Source organism: Heliconius melpomene, chromosome 13 (assembly GCF_056956725.1).
Source record: "Heliconius melpomene rosina isolate 202511_hmr_F chromosome 13, ASM5695672v1, whole genome shotgun sequence".
NCBI classification, from domain to species: domain Eukaryota; kingdom Metazoa; phylum Arthropoda; class Insecta; order Lepidoptera; family Nymphalidae; genus Heliconius; species Heliconius melpomene.
In genome coordinates, this window is record NC_140401.1 from 5,926,659 (window position 1) to 5,950,454 (window position 23,796).

A 23,796-nucleotide genomic window follows, 5' to 3' on the forward strand; every position below is an offset into this window, starting at 1 on the left:
CATTATTTTCATTTTTCTTTATTTTGTAATTCTATGATATTAAATTATAACATTTCATGCATACTGCATCAATCGATATTTTTAATCTTACTTTTCTCTTGAATCGGTATCAAAACTCAAATATCGACATCAGACAACCATATTCCACAGATTATAGATAATATGTCAAATTTACAATGCGTGAGTTGCGTCCCACGATAACAATTAAAAGGTACAAACAGGATTAATATGAAAATATTTTTTTCATAATATGTGGACAACTAAAGTAATTGTTTAATCTTCTAGCAGTTTTCAGCATTTCAAAAGTGAAATTACTTTAGTTATAAAATTAATTGCACTGCAAAAATGTTATAATGGCTGGATTTGAAAATAGGTTGAGTCGTAGAAAAGGTAAATATTCTTCAAGATTATTTAAGTTTACATCCCAAATAATGTTATAAAGTATATTCTAAGTGTTTTGCGGTTAATAAGTGTATATAATAAATTATAACAGTGTGTGATTTCCTTTGAAGAATCGATATTATTTCAGGTAAACATGGTGGCGATACATTTAGGTTAGACACTAAAAATAAAACTCCTGAAGAGAATATTATAGAAATAATACAAGGTCTGTATTCAAAAAAATCATTCCACAATGATATATCTCCAACAAACAAGAATTTACCGTCAGAATTCAGATTAGGTTTTAGAGTTCATAAAAGTAGTTCTGACAGTTATAGATGGTCTTATTTAGAAGCATTAGTCACTCTACTTAATAAAGAAGACAGAAGTAATTTAGGATTCACTGCAGATGAACTAATGACATGGTAAGTAAACTGGAATTAAATCATGTATTTATGAAACAAATAAAATAATCACAGCCTTTGTATATTATTAAATAAGTTGAGTGTTGTACTTGTTGTATGTTATATTTACACTAGATTATATATTAATTACTATTAATATTTTTAATTTAAATTACAGTATTCGTATTAGTCTTGTGGATGAATCTATGGTAATAAGAGCTGCTGCTTTGAGAGTGCTGAGATATCTGATCAAAACAGAAAGTGATGTGGCTACTTTCAATACACTAAAGCTACCATATCTTATTATAAGGTGTGACATGAATAGTATCTATAATGAGCACTTAAGATGTTACTTAAAAATATCTGAATAAAGTCTATTTTGGCACAGTATCTATCTGACTGCAAACATGGTAGTTGTGTTTGAGTCCTCCATCTTTTTTCTTGAACAACTTTGCCATATAATTTGCCAGCTTAAAGAAATCTCTTTAAATATTCTAAGGCCATTATGGTTTGAAGGTATGAATTACTTTTATTTTCCCGCTGTGGTAAAGGTACAGCATTGAGTTCTTCCGTTTAACAGGAAAAAAAAAATTTAGACACAAAGTGATGAACAGACTGTAACAACATTAGGTTCTCTTTATCATACAGGATTCAGCAAAAAGGTGGAAAAAAAAATTGTGATATATTTATACAGACCACTTTTCTAAATATTATACAAAAATCTTGTATTTTAAATACTGCAGGGAGTATTTTGCATATAGTAGAGTATGCAGAGATAACACTCCAGTTCCCATTAGGTCACTTTCATGCCCCACAAAAATTCTAGATGCATAGTGTGTTAAAGTGGCAGAACTCAATCTTGAGGTTTAAAAATATTTAATATTTCACTTACTCGAATGGGAATCAAACAGTGGCCTTGTGCCCTTGATCCACAACACCGTCAATTAAATTCTCCTGTCCTATTCTTCTCTATTATGAAATATATTTTTTTATAAAAAGAATATACTAAGCATTCCATGTTAAGCCGCAAACTCTCTTGATGCTGCGCTTTGTCTTGAGTGAGAATAATGAGTAAAAATAAATTAATTTACCTCCCCTTGTGGGAATCTAATCCACAACTTGTGCATTAACAGTCGGATGTTGTAAAGCTGCACTACGATGGTGTCACAAAATCAAATTAAATTTATAACAATGTCTATCTATGTAGATCCATGGACCTTATGCTCCACAATGAAGAGGAACGTGCTCAAGCATTAAAAGTTGTTAGACGAGTAATAGCAGTTGTAGGCGCTATAGAGCATGGACAAAGACGACATCGCGCTGCATACATAGACCCTGGGCTTCTCCGATGTCTGGCCGCTGTGGCCAGGGCTGGCACAGCTGGTGATGGCAGTAGTAATAGATTGGCCAGACCGGCTATCGCTACTTTGGCTGAAATTTGTAAGTTTTTTTTTAATTACAATGCAACACATATTGCTAGAAACAGTAGCTAGAAATAGTACAGCCTGAGACACTGACGAGTAGTAGACTGGCCACCGGGTTTCCTAAAGTATGTAAGTATTTTGACCTATATCAGTGACATGTGCCATCATGATGTAGTGATAAAATATCTGGCTGTATATGTGATTGTTGTGGATTCAATTTTACTTTAGAGAAGTGATAATGTTAAAAATATTTGTTTTTTAAGTTTGGTAGGAGAAACTGAAGCATTAGGTTTTGATACTCAGACATAGTATTAGTGATACTAAAAGGACAGAAACTGAAAAATGAATGATTCCTTAATTCTAGGTCCTCTGTATACCCTTCATGCTTATAACAATATGCTAGAGATTAGTGAAATCACTAATCTCTAGCATATTGTTATCACACACTCAATCACACTCATCTATTGTACAGTGTCTGACGACACACAACTGTTGTGGGTTCGATTCCTACTTGAGGAAATGAATTACCCTCATTCCTCTTGCTATAGTAATAAACAAAGTGTACAATTTGTCCACTCACAATGCAATGTCTCAAAAATGGGGCGGAAAATAGGCAACAAAAATTTATATTAGGTTTCCCTTGCCACCCCTGCTATATGCAGGGTACAATGTGAATCTAAAAAAACGATTTAATTTATTACAAATATTTATTTTCAGGTGTTCTTAATCCAGATCTGTTTATTAACTGTGGAGGTGTAACCGCGGTCACGAGGCAATTAGCTGAATGTGCCACACCTCGAATGGCGGAGGCCTTGTGCGGAGTCCTATTGCATACTTTAAATGACCCCAAGTCACGTGTAGCGGCTAGGATAGACTTGACATGTCTCAATTCACCATATTGTGATTTTCAGTTTAAGCCCGCTGGTTCGGATTCAAGCAGGTAATTTATAAATTAATTTAATTGCATTGATAAATCTTTTTCTACATCTTTCAAGTGCTATTCCACACTAAGGATAGAGAAAATAATTAAATAATGACTGAGAAATATTTTAATAATGACTGTAACCCGTTGGCTGTGAGTTGGATTCTTATTTGGGGGAATGACTTATTTCCATTTCTATTGGGCGGAAAGTGGGGAACGGAGTCTATCATGAAGATACATAAAACAATCAAAAAATTGTTTCGACGTTTTCAGAGACGAACGTGAAATGCGTTTTACATGCAGTCGGCTAGCGCTGCTTTGCGTCCTGCGCAGTTGGCCCGGCCTCTTGCACTTCTGTCATCCGTGCAGCACGGGCGGTTTGCGAGCCCTCGTGGCAGCCCTATACCTGCCCCGGCTGGAGGTCCGAGTGAGTATGCTGTTTGTATCCTATGTTCGTTTTTCGTATCGTCGTATGTTTTGTTTTTTTTTTCAGCTTCACGCTATCCCACTGTCCATATTTTTATTAACTGTTACTGATGTCATTTTGTAAAACGTTTGTTTTTTTTAAGCATTAGATATCATCTAGACTAACAGACAAAATAATCTACTAGGTAATGTACAAAACTGATATAAAATAAAAAAACCAACTTCATGACTTATCCCGCTTATAGCAGAGTAGACAGAACATAGTGTCAAGATATACAGTTCTCCACTTCCTGCTTGAATTAGATCTACATATTTATTTTATTTTATTTGTAAAAGGTTAACCAGCAGTTGTTACAATAATACTTATAATACTAACACATGCAATACAAAAAAAAAATGTAGTTGTACATTGTATTAAAATTATTACAATTTGTATATAAAGGAAAACACAGCATGCTATTACATAATTGTTTTACTTATATAGATTAGAATATACATAAAAGGACATGTTCCCACTGACTGAGCTAAGACGCGCGCACAGCTGTATCTGCTGATGGTAGAAACGTGAAATTTGGACAGATGTTTATTTTCGTAATCTCGACATGCACTAAGAAGGGATTTTGAAAAATTATAACCCTAAAGGGATGAAGTAGGGGTTGAAAGCTTGTATGGTTTTTTTTTAAATCGCCACTTACTTTTATAAAATTTGAAATTAAGACTTAAAAATATTTCATTGAATATGTGTTTCATGTTTTTTTAGAATTCCCCTCTTAAGGGGTACAAATAAGGGATTGAAAGTTTGTATGGAAACATCTTTAAATCGTTAATTATAATAAAATCTTAAATCTCATACCTCTTAATATCGCATAGAGAGTGTAGGACTTGGTACTAGGTTGATGACAGTAGGGCTATGTTAGAGGTCATAACTGCTTTGTTCCAATCTTTCATGGCCAAATGTTACAGTGTTTTGCTTGTAGTCTACATACTGTTAATATTCCTAATCCTATAAAAATACTGAACTGAATATTTTATTGTATAAATAACTAGAAATAAATTTAATACTGAATCAAATGTTATGTTTTGTTTTAGAAAGCTATTTTGGATTTACTGTATGAACTAGTTGGTTTGCCTCAGCCAGAATGGACAGATGAAATTTCAGTAGCTTTAGATGCCATCGACCCATCTGATTTTCAAGTGAGTTTTATAATATGTTATGTACATATCAATTTCAAACTGGAGTAGTAAAATACATTATACCTTATCCGAATCTACCCCTAATTAAGAACAGATATGAATAAAAGATTCTTTTTAAACATAGCACAATTATTTCTTTTTATGATATTTTTTTAATTTAATATTCAAAGAAATTTATGGCAATAAATAATATGAAAATATTAGATTTAAATCCATATTTGTAGAACTTGTTAATTTGATAAAAAAATTATATTGTATTTTTTTTTTATTGTGATCGAATCGTCGTCGAGTTGTAATATCCCTTTTAATTATTAAATATATTATAGGATTCTTGGCGCTTAAACGAGGGTTTCGTCGCAGCCGAAGGTATAGCTATTTTGCCACATCTCGGTGCCACTGGTCCTGATATACTTGAAATTCATCTTGCTCTTTTACTTCAGTGTTTCTTAGAGGTAAGATGGTTTTTAAATAATACTCGCTTACCACTCTATACGGTAAAAAATATTATTTTAATATTATAAAAAAAATACTGTTGTAATAAAAAATCTAGATAACACTAGTCTATAATGATGAATAATAAAGAAAATAATAGATAACATTTCTACTATATATTTACGTGTTTTTTATGCTCTTCTCTGTATAATCAATTAAAAGTGAATACATTTTCAGGCTGGACTTCTCGATGGATTAGCTGAGGTGATTGTAACAAGTGACACTTTTATATCAGTCAGGGCTACCGTGTTACTTGGTCAGTTGTTACATTTAATACATTTGTTCCTACCACCACAAATATCCAGTGTGACCCCTGCCTTACCATCGTTAATAGCTCAGGCATCTGCTGGAAAACCTCAAGCTTTAGCTGCTGTGGCTGCTTTAAGGAGACTCCACTCCATGCTCGAAGCGCGGCCAGCGAGTAACAGTCTGTTCCTAGACCATATAATACAATATTGCAGTGGGGCATATCAAACCAAAATGGAAGATTCATCAAAAAGTCGCAAAGAGAAAGATAATGCCAATATGGCTAAACCTAAACAACATTTACACAAAGATAGTATAGAGTTCCTTAATGAGTCTGATACGGAAATGGAACCAAAGCAACGTCACAGTGTAGGTTCAAGAGCAGATGTTCCAACTAGGAATGTTAGTGCGTTGGTGAAAAGTAAAAGTGTTAGTTCAAGGACCAGTGGTGCTGTTAGTAAAGTGTCGAAATCAGCGAAATTTTTCAGTTTGTTTGAAAGGGATAGCGATAGTCTCATTCGGTCCTCCTGTGTTTTGCAAAATAAAGATGGCAATACGTGGAATTGGGAAATTATTCGCACGATATTAAAGGTTAGTTTCAAAATGAGTAAGTTACTGAAATATTTATTGGTGTCTGTAATTAGTCCCACAAAATAACACTTTGAATTGTAATTGAAACAGAATCTGTTTAAAGTATATTAAGGTTCCTATAATACGTTTAAATCTAGTTATTTTTTATGCAATGTAAAAAAAATACGATAGAAACTACTGGACAAAATTATTTGAAAGAAAGCTTTTCTGTAGCCTTAACACGAAAGTATAATAAAAATAACTGAATTTCGAGTTGGGAGGTGACGCTTGGTAATCAAAAATATATAAAAATAAACTGTATTTTGTGGTCAACACAAACCGAGCAAATCGAAGTTTCGATCAGTTGACGTCATAAGTAGTGATGCATAAAAAAAAGTAAAACAAATTGTATTAACGTATTGCTGTATAAAACATGTGTTTCATTGGTACTAAACAAAACATGACAAAACACAAACAACATTTTTTTATTAGATTTTTTTTTTCTTTATCCAATTTCATACCAGGATATTTGCTATCAATAAGTCTAGAAAATATATCTAAAATCTTTGTCGTTTATAGGAAACTGAGAGTGCGCTTTTGTTAAACTTAAACGACAGTGGCCACAGAGTATGGGTCTGTCGTATTATAAACTACCTGAAACCATCCTCTAATAAATATTCTCACACGGATTTGTCGACTACTTGCAATGGACATTCTGCTACTCGCGCTGGCTGTCAACTAATTCGACATCTTTTAAGGCATAATGATGTAAGTAAAAACAGTATTGTTAAAATCAGCTTCACGCTTTTTCACGAATAAATACTGGTAACCCTGGGGTTAATAGAGGAAACTTAATGTTACAGCAATTGTTATATTGTTACATTACCAATTAAAGCTTAATAGTCGAGAAATTACGTATTTAGTGGCGGAAGTCAATGCTGCGCTTTCTCTTCATATCAGAACGAGAAAATTATAATAATTCATACCCCCGAATGGGTATCGTACACACAACCGTCGTTACAGTTAGACAACCTCTTTTATTTTAATAATTTAAATTATAAATATAATAAATAATACCTTTACTACTCTACATGTTGGAATTTTGTCCACGCAAACCTGACAATGAGATAAGCTCTCATATTTATACCACATAAACGGAATGTTCACTGCTTTCATTTCACTTCATCTCGTAAATTAAAAAAAAACCATTTAGGATAATATTTTTTTATGCAAATAAGCTTTAAAATAATTTATACTTTTAGGTTGATTCCCAAAGACTCCTAGAAGATTTTTTCAGTGATGTCAGTCGACAAATTGAAGCAATTGAAACCGGTAAAAAGGCACACGAGTGCCTCTTCAGTCCTCAACACATGTGTAACACTATGTGTCAAATGTATTTCCTGTTTATTGGACAATTGTGTCATTCATATACTGGACTTAAGTTGTTTAAGCAAACTAAGCTATATGAAAAGTAAGTTTAAAATGAAAAGAAATATTTTTTTGTAGCTTCACGATGTATACCGCGTACGGAATAACATGGTAGCCGCACATTAATTTTACCATAGTAAAAACAAAAGATCTGATTCATACACCCTTTTCGAGGTCTCTAACAACAGCCTTTTAGATCTCTCTTGCATTCTTCTCCCTAAAATTTTAGCATAAACTCAATTGAGAAAATACGTTTAAAATTTTACATGTTACTTATTTCGATTTTTTACAGCCTTCTAGAACTATCGATTAAAACCCATCACAGCTGTTACGTGAAATTAGTTATATCGAGTTTAGATTACACACTGGACTCGAGTCCAAGGGACATTCTTGCCAAAACATTGACTTGTCACATACAAGCGTCAAGATTGTACGCAACACAGTTCCTGAATGTACTACTGCGAGCTTCGCGTAAATCAAGAGACTTAGTACGTAGAAAGACCAAATTAAAGAAGAATATCGTTCAAGATAACTGGAAGTTCACGCAGAGAGATGATGATACTGCAGGCGGAGTAGATATGGACACTTGGGCCTTACAGATGCTGGTCGGACAAGTGAAGGATGAATCTAAGGCCGTTGTCAAATGCGCTTTGACCATTTTGGAGGAGGCTTATAGTGTGCCGGTATTTTTTTTGAAATATTGATTTTAATTTTTCGGTAGCAGTCTTAGCAAAGCATTTTTATGGTTTCGCGACATTCTGTGGCGAGCCAATAAAATTCACAAGCGTAATTAAATTATTATTTAAATCAAATATAAAAATTTCTATAAATCGTTATGTTGGAGATATAGCGTGAAGCTAAGAAAACATTAACATTGAGATTAATTTTACAGATTTATTTAGAAAAGTTGATGACAATGCGTGATATTTTAAGTCAAAATTGTCGTCTGGATAAAACAGCGGAGCCTTCTACCTTAGACTTCTCAGCAGTAGGCGATCGAGGCTATTTACTATGGCTTGGATTAGAAGTATCAGCTGCGGCGCAAACGGCAGATTCTAATGCTATAACCTTTGTTAAAAAGCATTTGGACTTTTGGAATAAATCATATAATTACAGGTGAGCTTAGTTTGATATACAGTGTTAAGCCTATATACCGATCCTGACACTCATACAGACAATGGATTGATTGTAAACGTGGAGGTTGTGGATTCGATTGCCACTCACGGGAATGAATTATTTTTATATCCTCGCTTCGGAAAGAAGACAAAGTGTGGCGTCTGGTTCCACTACTCATCACGCAATGTCTTAAATATATGCGGAGCGTGGGGAAGGGAGTTTCATATCACCAGATTCACTCTGCCTACACTGCTGAAAAAATATTCCTAAACAATTATTTTTTTAGATATGTCCGTCTAGTAGAGGCAGTGGTCCATGACGCGTTAACTATATCAGAAGGTTCTAGAAGGCCACGTTCAGCTCGAAGAACAGCCAGACCTCCTCCTCACCTTTTATCAACAATGGCATCTTTATGTGTATCTAGGAATAATGTACCGCCTACATTCATTAAAGGGTTACTAGCGGCTAGTTTACCACACCATTATAAGGTAATGATTTGGATAGTTTAAGAAGTAGATGAGACAGCTAATAATTTGTGAAAAAGGCTGAACGACTTGTGTGTTAGTGTCCAATAATCGACCAGTGAGATAGTGAAAAATATAAAGTGATTGTTGTTAATAATAATTAAATATAAGTAGATACAGGGTTTGGTTTTCTATTAAAAACCTTTTTTGATTTTTTGGAGTCATTTCCAGGAAATAAATGTTTTTGGCTTATTTGACTTATCATATATATTATGTTAAAAAAAATCGAACACGAATAATCAATATAATAAGTTCCAACTAAACAGATTCTTCAAAAGAAGAAATGTGTGACAGAACAAGAAATAGTTGATCTAAAAGCATCTCTGTGGGCGGTTGGCAATACCGCAGTGACTCCACAAGGACTACAACAACTAATGAATTTGAGTAACGGCTTTCTAGAAGATTCCATTCCAGTTCACATAGTGAGACTAGCCAAATATAGTCCAGTGTACTCTGTGAGAGCAACAGCTTTTTATGTACTCGGCCTAGTAGGTAGTACGTATGACGGTGCGAATTTGCTATCAGATCTTGGTAAGTTATATACATGCCTATATACATTATTTTACTTACTATATAAGCATGGAATTCGTCATCCCATGTATGATGAGTTAAAAATACATTCCACTGTACTATACTACTACAGTAATACCATTTTAAACATTAAATATATTTGCTGTGTAACAGTTCACTTAACTATGTTTTTTATTTACTAGGGTGGGTATGTGTAAGACACACAAGACACGATCAGTTTCCAGTTATACCAGATGAAAATTTCGCCCAAATTATAGACCCGAATGATAATACATATGTGACGTCACCCGACCGACGGTTCTTCGATTTAGATGTGAGTGAACACTCTGACCACACCGACCAAAGTATGGCTGAAAGCCTTCACTCAGATAATACGAAATTAAATCGAACAATAGGAGCAATATCCGTTGATCACGAAAAGGACCATGACGTCGTCGACCACAAAACTAACTTTCTAGAACGAGCAGATAAAAGAAAGTCCCACACACTACCAACTCAAGGGTCCAATTCTCATGAACGTTCGTTAACTGAATCTCGAACGGTCGATATTTTAAGAGACTGTTCTAGTTACGAACGCGGTCCGTATAGAATGCATATAGAAAATCGTTTAGGAAGAATGAACTCTTTGGATCACGCTCACGAAGGCCGTGTAAGAAATACTAGTGAGTCTAGCACTAGTGGTGTGAGCAGTTGCGATTCTTTTCTCGGAAAATATGTTATTCCGTAAGTATGAATTTAAATTTTTAAATGGAAAAATTTTTACCGGAGTGACATTTATTTTCTGAACATTTTGAAGGTGGCTCCGTTATCTATTCTAACACACACTTTACCTTTAGACCGTGGGATCACCTATTATTACTTGACATATAAGAAAATTTGTCTTACTTGTTTCATAGTGAGATTTTTACAACAGTGCACAGAACAAATATTTTAAAGACTGATTTATTTAGCAAAAGAGAATCGTCCAATCACTATAGGTTTACCTACTTACGAAATAAATACAATTTACAGTGACCGCGTGTTAAAGCTGAGCCCTATCCCGTCGTCCTCAAGTCTCTACGGCATGAAGAGTACGGTGACGTCGCGGCCGCGCATTACCGAAACGCAACGGCGGACTTCTACATCTAGTTAGTATTATTATTAATTATATTACAAGCTGTATAATTTATGATTAAAGTATTAGCGGGATGGACGAAAAAACGATAGTGTCTTAACAATGTTTTACGCGGGAGAAGCGTAAAGATTAATAATATTCCAAAAAAAACTATATACATAATTTTGTGTTATATATGTCACCATAAGACGAGTCATGCGTATTGGTCGATGTTGCAAATAAATATAAAACGACCCATAAGAGCCAGCGTTGAAGAGTTTACAATTTTTCGATAGTTTACAATTTTCCAAGTAAAATTATAAACGGACAGTGTTTATAATCTTACGGTGACATATATATAAATAAAATGTTGTTTCATACAACACTTCTATCGCTAGCAAATTTTAAGCTACATTACATATTTTTATAATTTTGTCAGGTTTTACGACGCCAGAGGTGGCCACCTCGCCTCCCACTCAGATGGATTTAAGTGGATATGCGACACTCCAATCTTTGAATAAACACAGAAGGTGATTATTTTTTAGTAATTACTTTTTTTAGGCTTCACGCTGTATCCCGCATACAGTAGGCCTACTGAACCTAATGTTAAGACATTCTGCTCTTCACGCTGCGCCCAATTTTCTAACATTGACTTTTGACGCTACGCCGTATCTTGTTACTACAGCGAAAATAATTAATTTCCACGAGTGACGAATCCTCATTGATTGATTACAATTATTTGAATGTCGAGCAATGCCTAATACTACATGTTATCATTTATATATGTGAATAGTAGTAGTAGTATAATATATATGGCTGTACGAGGCCTTACTTAAATTATGTCATGCGGATTTCAAGAGTTTTTGATCTCGCCTCTGTTCTTGTTACCGCTGGTATGATATGATTTGCATTTTTACACTTAGAAAACTATTAAATTAAAACAGCAGTTCCGGAATGATGTTTGTATATTATATTTTGAAAAGTGATGTTATGATATTTAGGACCAAGGTCCTAAATAGGGGGTCCTAAATATCATAACATCACTTTCGTCCTTTGTCTCATAATGTCCCACTTGATCGACAACCATACACACACACACATACATCCCTTTACCTAATGTAATGATAATACCCTAAATAGTAAATTATATAATATTTGATTGGATTATATAAATTAAATAATAAATTATATTTAGGCCACATTACGTGTCAGAAAGTGCCGCTATGGGGTCTTCCGATATAGACGTTATTAGCTGGTTACCCTGCGATTCAAATCAAAGGGCAAAGCCTTTCTCGTCTCTTCGGGATAGAGCCAAATCTACAAGAGAAAGGATGACTAAGCTAAGGTAAGATTAAAATGTTAAAGATTCCCTCGCTTAAACTTATTGTTATATTATAGCCAAATTAATAAGTGTAAGGTTATTTTTAAAGTGATAAAACTCTAGAGACAATCAGTCTGTAAATTTTCTCCATGTTATTCCACGACATTTCAAGAATAACAAAATATTTTAGAAAATGTATAAAAAAATTAACGTAGAACGGGACTCCCTCGACAGAATTTCGACGTATGTAGCTTAATCAAAAAAACTTCAGTGGTCAGAACGCTAATATTGTTCCCAGGAGTTTCGGGTTCGAGTCCCGCTACGTAAAATTTTTTACATGTTTTCAAAAAGTAATTTTAATTAATAATTAAGAAACAATACTGTTATCTAATGTAATGTATACAGTTTACTAGAATACGACTGGAAGCCCCTCTCCCGCGGCGAGAGCTCGCAGCGCGTGTCGGCCCCGTCGCACAAGGTGCAAGCGATACCGCCGGGGCCCCGACTTCTATACTACATGGGCATATGTTTGCCAAGAAATCTAATGGAATTGTTTCCTGCGTGAGTTTTATTTATTTAGTTTAGTTTTATTGGTTTTATCCTCCTCCGTTCATGTTTATGAATTTACCGAATTTTCAAAGTACTGCGAGTTGATTGGCGGAACTAAACGTCGCGCTTGGCTTTGTTACAAGAGCGAGAAAATTAAAATATTTAATTGGCCCGAGTGGGAATCGAGCACATTACCGTTGAAAGCTGAAAAAAAGCGTTTTTTTCTGCTTCACTGTTTTATCTATTATATAAAAAGTTAAAACGTTAGAAGTTCTCTGATTTCCATATGAATTTGAGATATTGCATGTTGCATACATAATTTTAGAATTCACTTGTTTTACGCGACCATTTAAAGGAATATCAAGCTTTAGCTATACAACAAATCCAATGCGCTCTCCCATTCAATAAATAAGTCGTGTGTAACGGTTGTGGGTTCGATCCCCACTCAGGGCTATGAAATATTTAATATTTTCATTTCCTTCTGGCAACATGACAAGATATAACGTGAAGTTATAATATTGACACATAATTTTATTTTAATAGGGAAAACGAAGAAAAAGAGATGGAGGCTGATGGCGACAAAGGTGGTAATAGAGGTGGGTCCTCCCTCGGTGAGTACACCACGATGGACAACAGAACGCGCACTCCCGATACCCATCATTTAAATATTAAAGGTAAAATCCTTATAGGTTTTTCTTTTTTTTTTGTAGCTTCCCATAGAAGGGTAGACAGTAATTTAATATGAGAACACTCCGTTTCCCACGCACCGTAGTTTTAATTCCGTTTTCAATGGCGTAATTTGACGACGAGTCTTGTCTTGATCCCCCGAGTGGGAATCGAACCTACAATCGTTGTTTACAATCAGAAGCTGTGTCAATGTGCCACCACGACCTCTAATGATTAAAATTGTACAAATTATTTACGTTTACGTTCATATCCGAACTCGTTAAATGCTTTTGTTTAGCTTCATGCTTTTTTCGTAGACTAGGCAGAGGGGGAATCTAGTATCGTTGTGTTAAATGGCGGAATTGATTTGTCTACAGCAGCGGATAAATGAAAATATTATTTAAATACTATCATTCCCCTAAGTGGAGATCAAATCCACAATCGCATTTAAATGATTTTCATTTCTATAAATTTCCCTCTAGATGTTCAACTAACGTCTTCAATAATAACAAACGTTCGTACAACGTCGAGTACTTCTACGTTAACGACTGCAACCATAACAAACACGCCTGAGCCGAAATCACGGAGCGAAAGTGCCAAATTGACAACGGATACCACTAAAGTCGATATCGAAAACAAAAAGGATAAAGAAAACGATACAAATAAAGAAATCGAGAAGAAAATCGATAGTGGGAAGGACGATCATTCGATTAGTGTCGGAGGTGGTCGCGGGTCGAGCAAAGTGTGGAGACACTCAGCGGGCGATTGTCTAGCGTGTGTGAAGACAAGGCCGCCATCGTCTCACGAACTGCGAGAAGCTTTCTTTGCAGGTAAAGCGTTCATATACTTTTTAACCACAACATGTCATATACTTTTTAGTTCTACGCTGTATTCCGTATACAGCGAAGTAGGCTGAGGCAACCTACTGTTAAGACCCTCTCACTGCCTGCCTGTGTGCTGGATACAGTGTGAAGCTGATTTTATTATTTTTTTTAAATACATTTTTAAAAAACGTATAAAAATTTGAAAGTCGCGGGGCCGGAAGCCACGCCTCTTTGAAACCGCTCTTGCGTTCTAATCATTAACAGCCATACGTTCCTTACCAACTACGTACATTCAAATTCCTTAATTAATTGTTACAAATTATATATTTTTACACGATATTTCATTTTCGCGATTTTTACACGTTTTAAATGAAACTAACCAAATTAATAATCTATATTTAGAATTGTAACTATTGGAAACTACTAAGTAAAAATTTTTATACATTTAAAAAAAAAAATATTTTCCTTAGTGTAGAATGACTTTTGAAATGTTACTAATTTCAAATATAATATATGTGTTGTTTAGAACTAGAAAGTCCACCGAGCGGTCACTGCGAGACCGGCGGAGCGCAGGCGCAACTATTGCAACACGTACTCTTTATGTCTAATCCCATACATCTTAAACAGGTTAGTTTTCTTATTTAAATATAAGGTTTTCGAGGCCCTTGTGGCACAGAAGCATCGCGGCTGACTATAAACGCGACGGTTGTGGGTTTGATTTCTAATGGGGGAGAAAAATTGTTTTCGTTTCATCGCTCTGGTAACAATACATAAATCGGGGTTGAGTTCTGCGATTCAATACCCCTTGTCTTAAATTCTTGAGTCTTAACACCAGGTGTACTCTGTCTATATAGATATATACGTGGGATATAGTGTGAATCTATAAAAGTATTAATTATATTTTCAGGGGCGATCAGCACTGTTGTCTCTGAAACAACGCCACCCAGATATATTCAGGAGTCCTTGTATGTATTCAGACGTGTGTGCTCTATTATCAAGAGATACCTACATGCTGTACGCCAGACGAATATTACAAGAACTATTCCTAGACACAAACTTTGAATGTTTTCAGTCCGAACCGGCCGCCATATTGGCAAGACATCCCCCATTAAAAACATCTATACAAACAACTCAATAGTACTAGTTGATGAAAATTTGTATTTGTAAAATTATTTGATTCGTTATTTCTCTTTTTTTTTGTAATAGGGATGTTGAGTTTACTTAAGTATGTTTTATGTACCTTTTTTTGTTAAAAGAAATATTGTTTCAACTAAATAATAATACTTTAAATGCATTAACGATAAAAGCATTTGTATGAAAATTATTTTATTAAAACTTACCACATTATTGATCTTGTGTGCCGAATCCGATACGTTAGGAAAACAATATTTTCCGTAATGTAAAATGAATCATTTTTAGATACGTCGATTACATTAATAAAACAAAGTGAGACACTGAATTTAGCTACCCAACACTTTCAAAAGAAAGATAAAGTGTCTTAACACTAGGTTCACTCTGCATACTCTGCTTATGTGGGAAACAGCGTAACCCTCAAAAATTATCAATATCCCTATTGCGAATCCGAATCCTTTCCAGTAATATATATTGTGATTTGTATACTACTAAACTAGCTTATTTACTTATAAGAAAGACTATATTCATAATGCTCTTTAATTTTGTGCACTAGTTTGAATATGTATGTATGTATATATTGTAAATTGGGCGCTATATAGTTATTCTATAATTTTCTTTTATTTACTATTTAATTTTCATAGTTTGACTTTGGAGTTTTTATTACCATTGGTAGTATCTCTGATTGTTATTTACATTACAAAAGTCAATTTATTTTATAGTTTTGTATCCAGTTTTCCACTAAACATGTTATTATACTATTATTAGGGAAGCCTCTATTAACAACATTTAATTATAAACTCTTGGAATTATTTTCTTTTTAGTAAATAATATTGTCATTATCATATTTTGTATTCATTTAGAACTTAAATAATCTCTCTGAAAGTGCTTCATATGATATACATAATTGGAATGTCTACTATTTAATATTAATTCAGTATTGAACATTATTTTGCACTTTAGGATTGTATGGTGTTAATATTTAGTTTCACATGTTTAACATTTTTATCTATTTTTAGAATACATATAAATATTTGAATGCAGCGGGACTTTAACCGGCTGACCAAAGAACGGCATATGGCTTAGGCGTCAGAGCGCTTGGACGGTTACCGAAAAACGCGGTACCAAGTCCGTTCAGTTTTTTTATACGTTTTCTAATAATAGTGTCACAGTTTAACTAATTATAAATTAACATGTCTAAGCTCAGTACCTTATGTTGTTGTAAAATGAAATTGAACCACTGCCTTTTAATGATTTTTCTCACTGCCCGTTTTAATGTGTTTCTTGTTAAACAAAACATGATGTATATAGATAAAATTTATAATTATGTTATTCCTATAGTTAGCGCCCATTTAAGAAATTTAAGGTATTTTCGGTATAGTTTATATTATAAGTATTTATATTCTAAACTTAGAGTCCAATCACATTTAATCGTATTGGATTAGCAAAGAATTTGTTTTATATTATTGTGCAGCTATTGGACTATTAATTTGTTCGAGATTGTAATGTTATTCTCTATTTATAATTTAATAACACCAATACGAAAAAACTCTGAATCATTGAAAAATCTCCTGTAAGCAACATCAAGTAATATCGCCTACATGTTTTATTATTACTCGTACGCATATTATAAGTAAGTAAAGTGATAAGTCACTTAAAAACTTAAATCTGTTGTTATTAGCTGAATGATAGCTAATAACAACAGATTTAAGTTTTCATCTTTTCAGACAGAATTCATCTCCTATTATTCTAGTGATATATCCCACCTAAAGTGATTATAAATGATACCCATTATCGCTCACTTGGTTACATAATAAAGTCAAATGTTGTTGATTGCAACTCCTGAAATATTTTAAAAAGGGCAAATATAACAGTGTTGCACAAGATGAATGATATTATATTCAATTTATATATTACACTAGAGGACGCACGCATCTTCCTCTGCTTATTTGCACCCTTAGGGGGTGAATTATAATAAACAATGAAACACGTGTCCAATTAAATATTTTTAAGAGCCTGAATTTCAAATTTCATAAAAATCGGTGCTGATTTAAATGTTTTCCATACCAACTTTCAATCCCTATTTCATCCCTTTAGGGTTAAAATTTTTCCAAATCCCTTTTTAGTGGATATCCAGATTACGAAAATAAACATCTGTCCAAATTTTCAGCGGTTACGGCTGTGCGTGCGTCTTACCTCAGTCAGTGGGAACATGTCCTTTTATATATATATATACCATTGTGTTCATTGCCACAGAATAACCAATCATAGAAGTAGTTGTGATAACTATTGATAGTTAAAACTAAATTATAAACTCTTCGATTATTGCTCAATGGAGATGTATTTCACATCATAATATCGATCAAAGGATTGTTTCATATTTATAAGATATTTTCGTACTCTGGTTAAGTTTAAATAGCCAGAAATTGAGAAACCAATAGTGTCTCTGTCATCTTCCTCTACTCCATTTAGTAAAACTACTGTAAATTTTAACTTTATTTTTTTACTTGCTTTTAACAGTTGTTAACATAACAATTTAATAAACAACTATCACGACTATTTCTATGACAATATTATAAAAAAGTATTTAACTGAAAAATAATTTCGCACGCAATTTGATTCAACTTCCTGTACCATATGTTTCATGTTGTTATTTTTATGATATATTAAATAAGTAATTAATATTTACAAACAAATTGGGTGTCACTAAACATTTATTAGATTACTTTGTTATTGAAATGTCTCAATGTAATGTGTAGGTTAAGTTATATTTCCTTTAGATGTACTTGATTGATTTTATTGTTTCTATTTAAGATTCTCAAAGATATGTTGCAGTATTCCTAGAAACATTAAACCCTGTTCTAGTTAAACCTCTCGACATCTGCATTTATAGTATATAATTTAAGGGTTTTCTCTTTGTGTAGGTATTTTATTTATATAATCCAAAATAATGTCAGTTATTCCGTCGTTAAGAATAGTATGGTAAAATGTTAAAGACAACCAATACACAGTAGTTATCATGCAGCACTTTGAAGTTGCAATATATATGTATATTGAAGTGTATATTTTTTTTTATTTATATATACATATATTAAAAATACAGAGTGCCATTGAGCTGGTTCCTTAAAAACGTCATAGTTATAACATTTTTCACTAATATTATTAACATATGTAGCCAACATTTCGATATCATTATACAGTATAATCATTATATAATTTTGTATGATAATTTCTTGTTTTCTTAAAACTTACCTTTAAGAATTTGGTTTATTCCCATTAAATTATAGTAGGTATTTATTTAAGTTTACAATAATGAAATATTAAGTATTTCAATAAACAAACATTTTTTATATGCTACAAAGCTTGTATTGTCAATGGTCAAACTAAGAGCGACAAATAGCTGAAAAGGTTATAGTATAGGCTATATTTTACCAAGTAAACCGATTATTTAATATTATCAAATAACATGTGGGTATTACAAATTAAAAGAAATTCCGTGTGTCCAGTGACTAAATCATTAAATGTTTCTACTTTGTTAACAGATTAATTTAACCTTAATTTCCTATTAATACATTGGTAAAAGAAAAATCAAGTTACCTATGCTTAACGGTAAAATTATCTAAATATAAAGGTAAATATGGTGACGCTATTTTTCAAGTATCGATACCAAATTTTTTACGTTATTTCAAGCACTGATAGAAACTAAAGCGCGACTTAATAAGGCTAAACGTAATAATAACACTCCTATTATCCCTCTAGCTAGTTGGGCAAAATTTATAACAGACTCTCATGGATTAGATGACCTGCAAAACCGAAACATCAACTGCTTTACGATTGATAGCAGATTTTGAAGTTAACCCCCCAGGTGTGTGTACTGAAAAAAATTATTTTCAAAAAGTATATCATATGCTAACTGATGCTACTGGAGGTAAATCCCTACCAAATGATAAATTAATTATGGCTATTTTTGATAAATGTATTACAGAAACAGCACTAACAAGCAAAGCTTTTGTCAATAATATCATCATACAAACAATTACTTTAGTCTATAAATGTATCTGAAATGGACGTAAATGAAAATAAAACCTTTTCTAAACCAACAGATAACATAGAACTAGCCACCTTGAGACATTTATCAAGCCAAATGAACAATCCATTACATATTACAGATAGGTATTTTAAGGCTTCTTCATATGAAAAATAAACAGATTGCGTGATTTCCATTTTGTATTACTCTACTGATAAATATTAATGTTTAATTAATTAAAACATTTTATATTATTAACTGGTACATTTGAGGTACATACTGATTGAATTAATATTGAAATAAGTTGTATTAGGAGGCATTTAACCATTCGATGAATTTATTAAATAATCTTAAAGCCATTTTGACCATCCTATCCCAGAAACCAGATTCCTCTTCACTTTGATGCGCTGATGGCGTTGAGAAATCATCAGTTTCAAAATCTTCAAGTTGACGTTTTATTCGAGTTAGAGAGTTTAGTGCAAGAGAATCTCGACTATCTAAAAGAAAAACAAAAAAAAAATATTTTAATGATATTTTTGTATTTGAAAATCTAAATTGTTTACATTATATGTTACAGTTTATGAATGGCTTCATGTTGTATCCCACATTTAGCAGGGTAGGTAGAGAAAAGCTAGTGTAAAGACAATGCCTTCCCCGGGGCTAATTTTCGAGATACTATGTATTGAATGCCAGACACGTACGTTTTTCAGTTTTTTATTCATATCTATTTAATTATTATAATAATATATTCGTGTTGCAATATCTATATATATATATATAAAAGGACTTGTCCTCACTGACTGAGGTAAGACGCACGCACAGCCGTAACCGCTGATGGTAGAAACTTGAAATTTGGACATATGTTTACTTTCGTAATCTGGACACCCACTAAGAAGGAATTTTGAAAAATTTTAACCCTAAAGGGGTGAAATAGGGGTTGAAAGTTTGTAGAGATTTTTTTTAAATCGGCACCGATTTTTATAAAATTTTTAAAAGTATTTAATTGAATATGTGTTTCATCGTGTTCTAGAATTCTCTCCCTAAGGGTGCAAATAAGGGGTTGAAAGTTAGTATGGAAAAATCTTTAAATCGCTTCTGATGTTTATAAAATTTGAAATTGAGATTCTTAAAAATATTTAATTGAACTCGTGTTTCATGGTTTATTAGAATTCACCCTTAAGCAATAAGCAGGCGAAGCTGCGTGCGTCCGCTAGTATAATATATATTTACATGATAAAGATATTAAAAAGAATACGGACCTGAATTTTTCACAGATATCTGAAAATAAATAGTTGATATTATTACAATAAATATAAACATCAAAAATGAGTATAGTGAGAGAAAAAAATATGTTTGCTGATTAGCAAATAAATATTTCATATTTACCTGATATCCAGTTGTACAAGTTATGAAACAAAATAAAATAGCAAGCGACATAAGCAAATAAACAGTGTTTCGTCGCATATTGTCGACTTGTGTCCTTACATTAGCTATTGCATGACTTTGAACTTGTATTTTATAGGAAGGCGTGGTGGTCGATGATTACAGCGGAAAATGGTGGCATGCAATCATTTGTACTACAATCAATGTGTAATGATTTGCCTTTTTATTCATCTTTTGTTAGATTCGTTATGTATGGCAGCTATCCAACTTTAATAGAATCAACTAAGTATTTTTTAGCTGATTACATAGAATGTGAACATGAATGATGTCATTCATGATGAAAAGATGTAAAAATAATGGCACTCATCTGGTATTTAATTTCATTTATTATTATTTTTTAAATGTAAGTACGTGTATTTGAGGATTTCTAATCTATATACCTATGTTCATAAAAATATGAATAGTTCATACTCATACTCATATCATTAAGTATTTATTTATATTAGTAAGTATTTATGTATAAAGTGGAGAGCTTGGGTATGATTCATGAGACGAACCGACGACCTAAGCTTACATTTAACCACCCTATCGACGAGAATAAGTTAGGTATATGTTGCGTGGATAACTTGTTTATATATGGAATGACCTTTGTTCCGCACCATAGAATGCGCACAATACATAATATATAGGAAGGTGGAAGGTACTTGTTTATTGACTAATTCGATTTACGAATAAAATCAGCTTCACGTTGTATTCCGCACACAGCAGGGTAGGCAGAGGGAACCTAGTGTCGACACTCCATTCCCCACATTTTATAGTAGGAAATAATAATACAAAAAAATTATGTACATGCACCCGTGGCGCAGCAACAGTGACAAGGGTGTGACTGTAACGCGACGGTTGTGGGTTCAATCCCCACTTTTCGAGGAAGTAAAATATTTATTTACGTTTATATTTCCATTTCTTCGCTCTGGTGTCAAGGCAAAGCGCGGCGTTGAGTTCTAGATACAGCTGTGTGATGCTGATTAAAAAATGATGTAACACTTCATAATTGTATTTTTTTTCAAAAGCTTTATTATTATATTTATAACTTAGTATAAATCCTGCATCTTTAATTTACATTACTTGAGAAAAAATGTGATTGTAACCAGTTGTGGGTTCCAATCAGTAATCAATCTTTGCTCTGGTATCAAAATAAACTCAACAACACACAATTTTGAGAGAATTCAGCAGTAAGTCAGAAATGGAGTCTTAACAGATTAGCTTCCCTCTGCCTCTCCTGCTATTTGGATACAGACTGAAGCCAAAAAATAAAGTATTATTATTAATATGGGGTCTGCAAGGGTAAAACAAAATCATACCAGTTTTATATGTAGATGGAATTTTGGAAAAAAGTATATTTTACATAAAAGTATCTTAATATTGAAGCTACAAATTTATTTTTTCTTTGATTTTAAACAACAGATGAATAAAGACACTTATATTTTACAATTGTTTTGCTTATAATGTTACTTTTTTGAGGCTCCAAATCCTGAGAAACCCATTATTTGTGCTAATTCTGATTGTGCAGGACCTTCATCAACATCATCACTTTCATGGAGTTTGCGTTTCTTATCTCTTCGTCTTTCACGCCGTAATTCCTTTAAGCGCGCTTCTTCTTCGGCAGCTTCCTTCAGTCGAGTATCAAGTTCATAATCTTGTTTCTTCTCTTCTAATTTTCGTTTGTTTAATGCAAATCTTGCTTTGACCTATAAAAGAGGGGAATTTATATTCTCTTCATCTTTAGTGAAATCGATATATTTAACGTGCTTTTATACATAGTATTCAACAATATTTACCTGATCTAAAGAGCTTCTTTCTATTTTCATAGACATACCAAGATTTCTTTGATGTTTTTTTCCATTAATATGGTCCAAAAAATTTATGGAATCTTTTACTACACAGTCGCAGACATTACAGTAGTAGCCACCTGATTGTGAGGTTGGTGTATTCTTGGTAATTACGACGCTCTTGCCTAATTTTGAATCTAAATCTACTTTATACTCTCGTTGTTTCAAAAGTTCTCGTTTAATAGGTGGAGCTGAAAAAAACACATCATGAGTTCATGTATTTATGATGGCAATTAAAATAGTTCAGTCTTCGTTTACCTTTCTTTTTAGATCGTTCTTCTTCTTCCAATTCTGCCTGTAATCTCTCTGCTGCAATCTTTTCGAATTCATCTTTGTCCCACTTTCTCCGATGGTCATCTGGTCTCATACTCATATTTAAGAATTATTTATATAATTACTATTTATTTTTATTTAGTTCATGCGGATAAAAACTGAGGTTCGTTTATGTTTTCGATGGCTGTCAGCTAAGCTGGATAGATAATAGATGTGACATATGTCATTGACCACAGAATAAATTTCGCCGATTCCTACAATTTGTCTATTATTTTTCCATAGATATTTTTCGTCTATTATGTAATAAACAACGCTTAGTAGTAAATAATATAATTGTTTTGCTTTACAACAAAACAATTATTATGTGTTGGATAAAACACAATGTTAGTGTGAACAAGACATTCGCGATGCAGGAGCACAGACTAAAAGTTTGTAGGACAAACTTACCAGTTTGTCCAAGGTTTATCTACTTTAAGTCTTCACACCTAAAGGTGCCCCTTACAGTGATGGTTGGCGCGAACACAACTGTCAATTCATTGTCTTCACGCTTCATTCAATCACCATCCAACATTGTTTTGTTGTAGTATAAAATAGTTATATAGAATGGAAACGTCTCCGCTCCTTTTACGTGGTAGCATATAGAGAAAATATTTTAAATCCATATCTAAAAATAACGGACAAGCGCGAGCTCACTCACCGAGGGTTCCGTACAAAAATTGGAGGTTTCGAGCTTTTTCTGAAATTAAGGCTTAGTTTAGCCAGAGCCCTTTTATCTGATATTTCACTTGAACTAGGATCTTAAATAGCAAATTGTGCCCCTTTTAAGGATATTACTTTTTAGATTTAACTACAAGTGTATAGTTTCAGATATTTTCCTGAACAAGTACTACTGCTTATTTCATAATTTTAGGTTAATCGGAAGTATTCTATTAATTTTGATTTCATTTATAGTGTCAAAATACGAGTTTTATTGCCTTTTAAG

At 33.1% G+C, this 23,796-nt stretch overlaps 2 protein-coding genes and 2 pseudogenes across 3 annotated transcripts; 2 read left to right on the top strand and 2 right to left on the bottom strand.

The window, feature by feature from the left end:
- Positions 1 to 169: 169 nt before the first annotated feature.
- On the top strand, positions 170 to 18,471 carry rictor (rapamycin-insensitive companion of Tor). The gene is made up of 24 exons (XM_085196750.1): positions 170 to 390; positions 530 to 806; positions 964 to 1,095; positions 1,993 to 2,225; positions 2,927 to 3,149; positions 3,405 to 3,558; positions 4,647 to 4,751; positions 5,078 to 5,203; positions 5,421 to 6,080; positions 6,639 to 6,827; positions 7,322 to 7,530; positions 7,780 to 8,170; positions 8,380 to 8,603; positions 8,890 to 9,091; positions 9,394 to 9,658; positions 9,841 to 10,381; positions 10,670 to 10,785; positions 11,191 to 11,281; positions 11,947 to 12,096; positions 12,478 to 12,633; positions 13,165 to 13,295; positions 13,770 to 14,117; positions 14,638 to 14,738; positions 15,019 to 18,471. The coding sequence occupies exons 1-24, from the start codon at positions 354 to 356 to the stop codon at positions 15,247 to 15,249; spliced, it is 5,292 nt and encodes a 1,763-aa protein (XP_085052876.1). The 5' UTR covers positions 170 to 353; the 3' UTR covers positions 15,250 to 18,471.
- Positions 17,730 to 21,066, bottom strand: LOC146532718 (uncharacterized; annotated as a pseudogene). Its single transcript, XR_014878699.1, has 3 exons — positions 20,656 to 21,066; positions 20,529 to 20,547; positions 17,730 to 19,766 (listed from the first exon to the last, which is right to left on the bottom strand). The product of XR_014878699.1 is annotated as an uncharacterized LOC146532718 (transcript).
- Positions 18,890 to 19,446, top strand: LOC146532719 (uncharacterized; annotated as a pseudogene).
- A 1,008-nt stretch (positions 21,067 to 22,074) lies between the features above and the next one.
- Positions 22,075 to 23,027, bottom strand: LOC146532720 (zinc finger matrin-type protein 2). Its single transcript, XM_085196751.1, has 3 exons — positions 22,800 to 23,027; positions 22,491 to 22,732; positions 22,075 to 22,400 (listed from the first exon to the last, which is right to left on the bottom strand). Exons 1-3 carry the CDS (start codon positions 22,912 to 22,914, stop codon positions 22,161 to 22,163), a joined length of 597 nt encoding a protein of 198 aa, XP_085052877.1. The 5' UTR covers positions 22,915 to 23,027; the 3' UTR covers positions 22,075 to 22,160.
- Between the last annotated feature and the right edge of the window lie 769 nt (positions 23,028 to 23,796).

What these genes read in the sequence shown, in the direction of transcription:
- rictor (XM_085196750.1), top strand. Translation starts at nt 354, where the DNA reads ATGGCTGGATTTGAAAATAGGTTGAGTCGTAGAAAAG. An exon ending in CAAACTAAGCTATATGAAAA is followed by an intron (nt 7,531 to 7,779) that starts GTAAGTTTAAAA and finishes GATTTTTTACAG; the next exon opens with CCTTCTAGAACTATCGATTA. An exon ending in GTTTACCACACCATTATAAG is followed by an intron (nt 9,092 to 9,393) that starts GTAATGATTTGG and finishes CCAACTAAACAG; the next exon opens with ATTCTTCAAAAGAAGAAATG.
- LOC146532720 (XM_085196751.1), bottom strand. Translation starts at nt 22,914, where the DNA reads ATGAGTATGAGACCAGATGACCATCGGAGAAAGTGGGACAAAGATGAA. An exon ending in AGAACGATCTAAAAAGAAAG is followed by an intron (nt 22,733 to 22,799) that starts GTAAACGAAGAC and finishes TGTTTTTTTCAG; the next exon opens with CTCCACCTATTAAACGAGAA. An exon ending in AAAGAAGCTCTTTAGATCAG is followed by an intron (nt 22,401 to 22,490) that starts GTAAATATTGTT and finishes CCTCTTTTATAG; the next exon opens with GTCAAAGCAAGATTTGCATT.